General features: G+C 39.0%; 2 protein-coding genes across 3 annotated transcripts in view; both read left to right on the top strand.

The window, feature by feature from the left end:
* Nucleotides 1-1,034: 1,034 nt before the first annotated feature.
* Nucleotides 1,035-6,034, top strand: DUSP19 (dual specificity phosphatase 19). Its single transcript, XM_015828567.1, has 4 exons — nucleotides 1,035-1,465; nucleotides 2,389-2,435; nucleotides 3,382-3,534; nucleotides 5,546-6,034. Exons 1-4 carry the CDS (start codon nucleotides 1,240-1,242, stop codon nucleotides 5,735-5,737), a joined length of 618 nt encoding a protein of 205 aa, XP_015684053.1. The 5' UTR covers nucleotides 1,035-1,239; the 3' UTR covers nucleotides 5,738-6,034.
* A 3,210-nt stretch (nucleotides 6,035-9,244) lies between these two features.
* Nucleotides 9,245-10,737, top strand: part of NUP35 (nucleoporin 35) — a 10,780-nt gene continuing 9,287 nt past the window's right edge. The window contains exon 1 of one of the 2 annotated variants that reach the window (XM_015828569.1): nucleotides 9,245-9,332. In XM_015828569.1, the coding sequence (XP_015684055.1) occupies nucleotides 9,302-9,332 (31 nt within the window). In that variant the 5' untranslated portion in view covers nucleotides 9,245-9,301. The remainder of the gene's footprint in view (nucleotides 9,333-10,737) is intronic. The other variant, XM_015828568.1, reaches the window with a different exon arrangement.

The raw sequence follows: 10,737 nt of genomic DNA on the forward strand, positions 1-10,737 counted from the left end.
TGCGTTGTGGCTTTATAGCGAGCGCTGGATGTATGGGTTGAATTTTTGCCCTTCAGAAGATAATTGAAAGAATAGATGAAAGTAAGTGATAGTGGTGATGATATAAACTGTCAGCACTGAAAGAAGCAAAAATAGATGTGTCTATGGAGATTCTCAGTCATCCAGGTCATAGTTATCCTAAAGGTGCTTTTTCACAAGGCAACTAGACTTTGTTTTTCTTTGAAGACATTTTGCTTCTTATCCAAGAAGCTTCTTCAGGCTCTGACTGGATGGTGGGGAATGGAAGCATTTAATCCCCACCATAAATCCTTCCATTCCCCACCATCCAATCAGAGCTGAAGAAACTTCTTGGATGAGAAGCAAAATGTCTTAAAAAAAAAAGAGAAAGTCCAGTTGCCATATGAAAAAGCACCTTTGGGACAAAAATAGATGCATATTAGAATGTGTTATATACAACCGAATGCTGGGTCAAGACAAGTCTAAACATAAGTGAATGCAGCGAGAATGGGGATCTTAGAAGTACGTATATTCAAACAGGAAGTTGTCCCCTCTACAATCATTGCATCTGTTGGTGTTGCAGTTTGGGCACAGATTCCTCATTTGGTAACATCAAGGAAGAAAGTCCAGTTGGCTGGGCAAGCTGGAAGAGGAAAAAGGACTTCTGGCTGATGCCAAATTTAAAAAACACCCTTGGATGTATCAATGTGATTGGATAAAGGATCGAAAAGCATGGTGAGATGTAAAGCATGGTGTTTGCATAAATCAGGTTTAACTATATTTTCTTTATTTTTTTTCTTATTCTCTTGCATTTCTCTGTTTTCTTATCATTTTTTTTGCCTCATAGCACTTTAAGACAAACAGATATTACGTACAAAACAATATGAAAGTGAGAATAGAGCACAGCACGCCGGCATCTGCAAGCTGTTTCAGCAACCCCGGAGATTTCATGCTACTCCAACAGAAAAGGGCTCTCAACCAATCCAGAAAGGCTTCTCTATAGCCAATCCAAAACTCTTTTACACTGTTGTCTGAGGAAAAGGAAGAGCATAGCGGGCAACGCTTCTATGCTGCGTCCCAATTCTGCTTGAAGAGTCTTTGAGCAGGGATGTGTGTGCCTTTAGGCAAAGCTGAACGACTAGGAGCCGATCTAGTCACAAAAAAAAAGAAGAAACCAAATGCAAATAAGCCTCTTCTCCTTGGCTTTCCTGCTGCCCGCTTGAAGGCTTCTTTTCTCATGTAATGCACTCGCTCACCCAAGAAATCAAATCCTTCTCCAGGACTAATTTGAAAAAGCAATGTACCAGAGTCACAACTTTATCTGGGAAGAGACTTATCGAGACCTGGAGGGATGCCCAGATGCAAGTGGTGGAAGTGGCTGATTGTAAGGAGGGGGACGCCTGTGGCTACGTGCAGGACCTCAGCCTGGACCTTCAGATTGGGGTGATTAAGTCGTGGCTATTGCTGGGTATGTAGTTTTTAGCCAAAGCAGCATTAATAACTAAGCATACCTGTGTGCACTGGAAAACTATGGGTGTGTAATTATGGCTGTGCATGGTAGATATAATAATAATAATAATAATAATAATAATAATAATAATAATAATAATAATAATAAAGTTGGAAGGGACCTTGGAGGTCATCTAGTCCAACCCCCTGCTCAGGCAGGAAACCCTATGCCATTTCAGACAATAGAGATTATATGACTTGGCATCAGATTTTTGTTGTTTTCAATGTGCTTAGTTTTATAGTTTTATTAAGGTTTTCAGGTTCTTGTTCTTAACTGGGAGCCACCCAGAGTTGGTTAGAGATGGGTAGCAATTGCTTTCAGATCATAATAGTAATAGTGTACAATATAATAATAATGCAGTAATTCTATGATTGCATTGCTTTCAAGACATAAGATTAGCTCCAGTAATAAAATATGCAGATCTTCAATTGGTAATAACTGGCACAGCTGTCCCAAAGGCGTTTTTTTTTTTCCCCACGAGGCAACTGGACTTTGTTTTTCTTTGAAGATGTTTTGCTTCTCATTTGAAGAAGCTTCTTGGATGAGAAGGGAAATGTCTTCAAAGAAAAACAAGAAAGTCAAGTTGTCTCGTGAAAAAAAAAAAAAGCGCCTTTGGGACCATGACCTGGATGACTGAGAATCTTCATAGACAACTGGCATAGCTAATTCATTCTGCATCCATTCTATAAAAGGGTTTTTTTTTCCTCTTGGCTGCACCCATGTCTTGTATACATGTAGAATGTACATATATGTACTACCTATACATGCATGTGTGTAAGAATAATTTACTTAATTTCATCAGAATGATATATGGTATTCGGTTGTTTTGTATGCATGTAATTATTTCCCAAAATTTACGGGATAACATCTCTCTTTCACAGGTTCCCAGGATGCTGCTCATGACTTGGAGACAATGAAAAAATATAAGGTAACATGCTTTAAAAAAAAAAAAGCTGTCACAACTTATGGTTAACATTAGTACAGTTGTGGAGCTCTGGTAATAGAAAATTGGCTACATTTGAGTAAACCTTTGGGGGGTTTTTTTGCCCTTAGCGTCTCACAAAGCCCCAAGTTCTTGCAGAACTTTAGAGTTTTATGGACATAGTTTCAGAAATTCTGGCTTACTGGTTTGGTATTGAAATATACTTAATCACATCCTTGTGATTGATTTCATACAGAAAATTATTGTGTGTTTGCCATTCAGAATATGAAGATTATAAAAGCAAGTGTATTCTGAATGTGACAGTAATGTAACTGGTGGGCTGCAGACAATAATATGTTGGCTTGCAAGATAGTCTGATTACAGATCCCAGCTTACTCAGGGTAGCATGAGCATGCTTAAGATAAAATTGGCTATTGGCTATAGGCAATATGTCAATCTATTGTTTTCTTACTGTTGACAAGGAATCTTGCCTATGTGTGAGCTAAGAATGGTAACCAAATCTATATCTTATTTATGTTACTGAAATATGTTATGTGAAAGCCTCAGTTGAACAAAGCCACGATGAGTGAATATTGATGACTCCCATTGGTAATCATCATAATATGCAAAGATTGTGACTTGGAATGTAAGAGGAGAAATGATCATGAACTAATGAATGAAATGAAGTAGAAAAATGTATTTGTCAATCTAAGACAGGGGTCCTCAAACTTGGCCACTTTAAGACTTGTGGACTTCAACTCCCAGAATTCCCCAGCCAGCATGGGAGTTGAAGTCCACAAGTCTTAAAGTGGCCAAGTTTGAGGATCCCTGATCTAAGAGAAAGAGTAAGGATTTAACAGATCTGAATGAAGATGCCACTCTGATCTTGTGATTGAATTAATGGAATTCCTTTGAAAAATACTATCTTTATTGTATGTTTTTTCTGTTTTAGGTTACCCATGTTCTAAATGTAGCTTATGGTGTCGAAAATGCCTTCCCCAATGACTTTACATATAAAACGATCCCTATTCTTGACCTGCCTGAGACTGACATCACCTCTTGTTTCCCTGAATGTTTTGAATTTATTGAACAAATCAAGTTAAAGGTAAATAGTTGTAGTTGTTATTGCAAGGAGTGGTGAATGGCCGTGTGTGTTTGTGTGTTAATTAAATTCATCCATTTTTTGCATTATTAGTTAGGAGAAGACAGATTCATACTAAAATCACTTAAGGCATCTTGAGGCTGAAACTACCTATTTATTCCCATCCTTATTTGAATGAAAGTTTAAACTTAAATAAATTAATGTAAACCACGTGCTATACTGTATGTATGCACATATATACACTCTATATCTCCCTGGCAGGGAGATGATCTTTTTAAACAATTGTCTCCAATCAAGATAATCATTTCAGTGTAAAGCTTAATAATGTATGATAGATCCAAAAGATGTGGAGTGTGATTGTGTACTGGAAATCTACATCAAATTAGGCCCCTTGAAGTGCTTTTAATTCTGTACTGAACTGTGGCACTGAACTGAGTAGGAAACATTTAGATTTCATACACATGACTAGGATTTTATCTTGCATGTATAACCTGTCAAAATAAATTAGAAAAAAATATTTTATAAAGATACAGTGCTTCTGTACCTGTTTCCTTGTATAAGTAATCCGATATCTTTTTCATATAACTTCATTTGATGCTACAATCTGTTAGTATCTTCACTTTTTCAAACCTGGTTCCAAGTGCTTCTGAGTTTCATTGTTTACACATGTTCATTGTTTACACAGTTTGAAAGAAAGGAAGATAACTTTGCTCCATTACCTTTTGTCTTATTTTAGAAAAAGGAATGTGGTGTATTATTAACAAGTTACCTGAAACGTGTCTTCATTTCATGCTCTCCTGAAGGTTTCCAGTTACCGTTTCCACTTCATTTCTAAATTAGATTGGCCATTCTAAGATCCTGGTGTTACTGTTCTGCCTCAGAAGTTTTAATTTTCCAGTTAGCTTTGTATACACAAGATTGCTCTTACAATCTTTCCTGATATTTTTGGTGCTTCATAATACAACATTTCTTTATTGCATAAACAAAGCATTCAATATTTTATTGAAGGTGCCCTGCCAGGCAAAGCAGGAAAATAGAATAAAGTATGAGATTACAAATTGCTTCATTAAAGCAAACAAACCTGCAATAGAATACATTTTCTATATTTCCAGGCATGAAGTAGGCTGTAGAGATCAAAATTCTCAATTATAGAAGTTTACAACTACCAAATTATCTTTTTGTACAGTGTTGTTGCTGCACATAGCTATATCAATTTGAGGGGTAGGGTCACAAAAACTGCATTATGTAATTTTAATGATAACTGTAATTCTTAGATCTTTAACTTAGTTATCTATCTTAAATGAATTCTAATCCTATTTTACCCCCATGCTTATATTCTCAAATCCCTATTTACTTCTAATCTACACCAGAAAAAAACAGAATTACCCATTCTGATTTCAAATTACATAGTTTTTGTTACATTCACCAAGCGTACATTTAAATTTTCTGGTTGATTTTGTTGAAACATGCCATCCTAATAAAATGGATCTTTGGTAACTGGTTAGGCCCACCATGGCAGATCAGACCATCATCAGAAATATATACAGTAGACCCTTAAATGTGCTTGCTGGCATAAACAGATGCTTTGTCTGTCATAACACAGCCATACCATCAATCTCCAGCTGAATCTTACATTTCTGTTGATGTGCTGAAAACCATGAAATGTTTGCTGCTAAGGGTGAGAAAAATAAACAGTAGAAAATCCTGATTATCTATTTAGAAAGAGAAGCATTGATTTTTCATTACCTTTTAGCCATCTATGAGTACTTCAGAAAGGGAGAGCATTGACTAAATACTGAGGAGGGAAAGATTGAGCCTAGCAAAATCTACACAGTCCACAGGGATTCTAGTCGAAATGTAAGTATGAAAAAAAAGTATGCATATACTAAAATTATACTTCTGATGACTTTGTAGAAAGTTTGCTTAAAATGCCTTTGTAGTAAAATAAAATATTGATTGCTCCATTTTTATGGAAATTGAAAGCTTAAAGGTGTCTTTCCTTTCTTTTTCAAAGGGTGGTGTTGTGCTTGTTCACTGTAATGCAGGAGTTTCCCGGGCAGCAGCAATTATCATAGGGTTCCTAATGTACTCAGAAGGACTCAATTTTGCCATGGCTTTTTCTGTGGTGAAAAATGCAAGGCCTGCTATTTGTCCAAATTCTGGCTTCATGGAGCAGCTCCAGAAATACCGTCAATTCAATTGTTAAAAATGGAAATTTAAGTGTCTAGGGGAATGAAGAAGAATGAATTTTATGGTTGTATTGTAATAAGAGAAATGGACTTTATCACAATGTTAATAAAAGTTGCACATCATTACAGCTCTATATCTATCATTGAAACCCATCTTCGTTCTTACATGTAATGATGAATTAATCTCAGATGCATTTTGCTTTTTTAAAAATTTAATCTTAATATAACAATGTGGACTTAAGCTTCTTTGATTTAGCAATTGTCTATTACTTGCAACTATGTTTTACCAATTAAAAAAGTTTAAGATCACATAATCATATCAACTCACTGTTTGGTTCAATAATCATCGATACGTATGTTAGGCTTCATTGGGATCAGCTATTAGTCCAAGTGGGTCCTTGTAAAGCTGGTAGAAATCAGGTTCCAAAGTAGACCAAAGAGGCAGATGCAAGTCAAAATTCAGATAGATCAGAGTAAAAAAGCACAAATAATAATAATAATAATAATAATAATAATAATAATAATAGGAACTGCTTCCATCCTGCGACGATATCTGTAATACCATCAAACATCCACATCTGCCTCTCCCAGGTCCTGGGTAAGGACTTGATAGGTAGACAAAATGCCAAATCCAGTCTGAACATCTGGCTGACTGTGTGATGATCCATAATAATAAAGTTGGAAGGGACCTTGGAGGTCATCTAGTCCAACCCCCTGTTCAGGCAGGAAACCCTATACCATTTCAGACAAATGGCTGTCCAGTCTCTTCTTAAAAACTTCCAGTGTTGGAGCATTCACCACCTCTGGAGGCAGGTTGTTCCACTGGTTAATTGTTCTAACTGTCAGGAAGTTTCTCCTTAGTTCTAGGTTGCTTCTCTCCTTGATTAGTTTCCATCCGTTGCTTCTTGTCCTGCCTTCAGGTGCTTTGGAGAATAGCTTGACTCTCTTCTTTGTGGCAGCCCCTGAGATACTGGAACACAGCTATCATATCCCCCCTCGTCCTTCTCTTCATTAAACTAGACATACCCAATTCCAGCAGCCTTTCAGAGACAGGTCCCTTAGGACATGGATCATGTCTTTAATTTTGTTGGATTAAGACTGTCTATGATAGTTAGTTTTCAACGCTTAGGCAGGGTAAAGTTAAATCCACTTCAACCCCAAATTTCACTCCATTTGTATTGTGGCCAGTGCATTGATAACAAGGCATTTCAAGATAACTGCTAGTAGTCTAAATGCAAGTTCTTTTGCTTGGTGATATATTGTACTAGGTGCTCACATCTGGCATTCCAGACCTAAGAAATTGTTGGTCTTTGCATATTGCAGGGATAATGCCTCAAAAGAGGAAGAACAGCATCATTTTTCTTTCCTTCAGAAACACCCATACGCAGAACAGGGAAGGAGTTTTAAATCTAAGAACATGCATCACAAATGCTCACTTCTAGGATACTTAACTAAGATTTGTTGGGTATTTAAGAAGACCATTTTTTCCTTCCCTGAAATCCATTTTCCTTCATTTATAAATGGTACCCAATATTCCATATTTTAAATATTTCAGGGAAGCATTTGTCCTTTCCTCTTTGGCATTCATGGCAGCTTATACAATAACAATAAATATACCTAATGTCCAGATGTCAAAAACAAAATGAGTTGAAAAAATATGAGACAAAAAGTTTATATTAGACATTGAAGGATGTTCAGCAAAGGATGATCTTAAACAGAAAACTAAAAAATAATTCTTCTAAACTTTCAACATTTGTTTAGAATTTAAATCTTAGTAATCATATTCTCAGTGAAAATGTTCACTCCAGATATTTTACATCTGCATCTTGGTAACACCTTTCAATTATGGTAATAAAGGACTCTTATCAGTAATGCTAAGCTGCTTCAATTGTGGCTGAACATGAGACAAATCTCAACACCTTTGTTGAGCCATAATTAAAATGCACTTGTCATAATAAAGACTTCAACCAACCCCATAATATTAAATTTGGGGATAATGCTTTGATTATGCTGAAAAGTTAAGATTTTCACTTGCCTGACCCTTCCTACATCTACAATATATGAATCCTAGTACTAAATCATATTATAAGATGGATCTATCAGAATTCATGCAGACTCCAACTCCCATCTATTCTTAAGAATATAGGTTTGTTAATTTACATGAGTGCCTGAAAGATCATGAACTCTTCATGGTAATGTCACAAATCATATAGATCAGGGGCGTCAAACTCGCAACATCACATGACGTGTCGTGATGTATCACAACTTTTTTGCTATTGCCAGCAATGGGGCGGCGTGGTTTTGCTATGATGCATCCGGCCCGCGGGCCGGCAGTTTGACACCCATGGTATAGATATATCATTGTCATGACACAACTGACAATTATATAATATGCATCATTAATGAGCTGTCATGACCTGTGACACCAGTATTGTTTCTGTAAAGCACTGTAATTACTGCAAAATTATTCGTTTTTACCATCAGATCCTTCCCCAATATGGTATTGCATCATTGAAGGCACTTCTATGCAAAGACCTCTATAATTCCTGAGGTTTCAGAACTGAACCTTTTTAGCTCTCTCATACAGGATATTTGAAACTGCAGTTAAAATAGTATTTTTTTAAAAACATTGTGGCTTTGTGGAGCTTGTGGATGATTAGTGTTTTCTCTGCAGATATTCTCCCTGCACTTCCATTTCCTGAGCTTAAACCATCTTATAGTCTTTCAAGTGCAAAAGTCGGTCTGATATTGTGCAGCTGCAATCTTCATACAAATTCTGTTTCTTCTCTAGGACCAAATAGATGAGGGTTTCACATGCACTTCCATTCTCCAAATCCTTCAAAAACTCTATGAAAACAAGCCATGGTTACTTTAATGCCAACAATTTAGGATTAAGAGTAAGGAGCAAAGAACCACACAGCTGTAAGTCCAGGACACTCACACGTACCCTTTCCAAAGGGGAAATAGAGGAAATCCTACTGCTTTCCTCCACTTTTTTAAAAATGCCTGCAATTGTCTGATCTCACGAAATGAAACAATATTTCCTGTTATCCTAGGGCAGAAGGTATTGACGTTGTAATTTATGTTTTAAATAACTTGAATTCTTTATTTTTCTGCACGCGGAGTTTGAAAAAAAACAAGCTTTTATCCCTCCTTTCATCTTCTACAGCAGAGTCGCTGTCATTAAAAAATAAAAATAAAAATCGCTGCTTTCAAAAAGCTTTCAACTTCTAACCACCCACGAACAACGGCCACTCACTCACTCGCTCACTGAGCCAGAGCCAGGGCCGGAAATTGAGCCAGGCAATAAAACTCAGCCGAAAACGGCCTTCCGGTCTGCAATGTCTCATTTCTCCGCGCGTTCCCAGAAGGGAAACGACCATAGAGCCATAAACCTGGAGAGAGAGAGAGAGGCAGCCAGTCTCAACTTTATGGCCCCGTTCTTGGGAGGAAGTGGCGTCTGCCTTTCCCACCGCGGGCAAGAGCGGCCCTTCCGCCTTATTTGAAAGTGACGGGCTGAGGCAGGAGGGAGGCGGCTCCGGTGTGCACGCGGCCGGTCTTGGCAAGTGGCTGCCTTCGCTATGGAGCTGCAGCTCCCTTCCCCTTCTTTGGGTGAGCCTCTTCTCGGGTTAGGGCTCAATGAAACGAATTAATTAAATGACGTTAACCCTGTTTGATCCGCCAGACTTCGGAGGAAGGCGGGAAAGGGAGACCCGTTCGTTTGCTGGTCGTTTCCACTCTTTCTGCTCCTCCATTTGGGACCCAGTGACGGGGGTGGGGGTGGGATTCTAGAATGCCCTGAGGGGAGTCCCCGATTGTGACGTCACTTGTACTTAGGTCTGCATGGCGAAATCCCGGAAAGATTGCCAGGGCGTCCGAGGAGGGAAAGCAGGTCGTTTGTTTAGTGTTTGTTCGAGGAAGGGAAAAAGCCAATAGATCCCCACTGCGGGTTCAAGCGCGTTCAAAACACGGCCACGGGGCCGGGCCGGGAAGCTGTTTTTAGACCTGTCGGCTTAGGTAGGCTGTTAAAGAGCCAGGAATATCTCTTTGCTCTAATAAAAAGTTACTAGGGGGGGGAGGGGGAGGAAAACTTGATCTTATGTCTGCTATAAGCGTCCCTTGTTTGTTCGTAAGGAACGGTTGTTCTAGGACAGTGGTTCTCAACCTTTTTAATGCCGCGACCCCAACCGGTCGTAAGTCGAGGACTAAACCAGTTGTAAGTCGAGGACTAAACCGGTCGTAAGTCGAGGACTACCCAACCGGTCGTAAGTCGAGGACTTTCCCTGCCTGGGAGCACCGCGCATGCGTGGTTCCGCCCCCTGCGCTGGCCGAGGCGTAGCTGGCAAGCGGCAGAGACGGAGCAGGCCGACCACCAGTTGGCCCAGCCCAAGGGAAGTAAGGCACCCGCCGGAAAAGGGGAAAAAAATGGCGGACACAAAAAATGGCGGACAAAAAAAAATGGCGGACAAAAAAAATGGCGGACAGCCTTGCTTGGCGACCCCCGTGAAATGGTCGATTGACCCCAAATGGGGTCCTGACCCACAGGTTGAGAACCACTGTTCTAGGAATAAGAGTAACTTGGATTCAAATATTTGCGTTTGCAACCACCAGCGCCAGGAGTTTCCGACCACAGTTGAGCCCCACATTTGTTAAGCGAGGTTTGGCCCGTTTTACGACTTTTCTGACCACAGTTGTTAAGTCAGTCGTTGCAGTTAAGTTAGTAACACGGTTGTTAAGCGAATCTGTCTTCTGCAGCGCTCATAAATATGAACCCAGTGGCTGAGTGCCTTGAGTTTTGATCATGTGACCATGGGGATGCTGCACTGGTCGTAAGTGTGAAAAATGGTCATAAATCACTTTTTTTCAGTGCCGTTGTAACTTTTTTTTTTTTTATTGAAAAGTTTTATAAAAGTTACAATATAAACCCCAAAACCCACCCACCCTAAACCCCCCCTCTCCCTCCCCCACTTCCCAGAGCTGAATACAGGGTTACAAATATAATAATCATAATCTAACT

This window comes from Protobothrops mucrosquamatus, unplaced genomic scaffold (genome assembly GCF_001527695.2).
Source record: "Protobothrops mucrosquamatus isolate PMUCROS unplaced genomic scaffold, P.Mucros_1.0 scaffold4667, whole genome shotgun sequence".
Lineage (NCBI taxonomy): Eukaryota > Metazoa > Chordata > Lepidosauria > Squamata > Viperidae > Protobothrops > Protobothrops mucrosquamatus.

Excerpts from the sequence above, each read along its gene's own strand:
- DUSP19 (XM_015828567.1), top strand. The coding sequence starts at position 1,240 with ATGCACTCGCTCACCCAAGAAATCAAATCCTTCTCCAGGACTAATTTG. Across the intron at positions 1,466-2,388 it reads TAAGTCGTGGCTATTGCTGG|GTTCCCAGGATGCTGCTCAT; the intron begins GTATGTAGTTTT and ends TCTCTTTCACAG. Across the intron at positions 2,436-3,381 it reads AGACAATGAAAAAATATAAG|GTTACCCATGTTCTAAATGT; the intron begins GTAACATGCTTT and ends TTTCTGTTTTAG.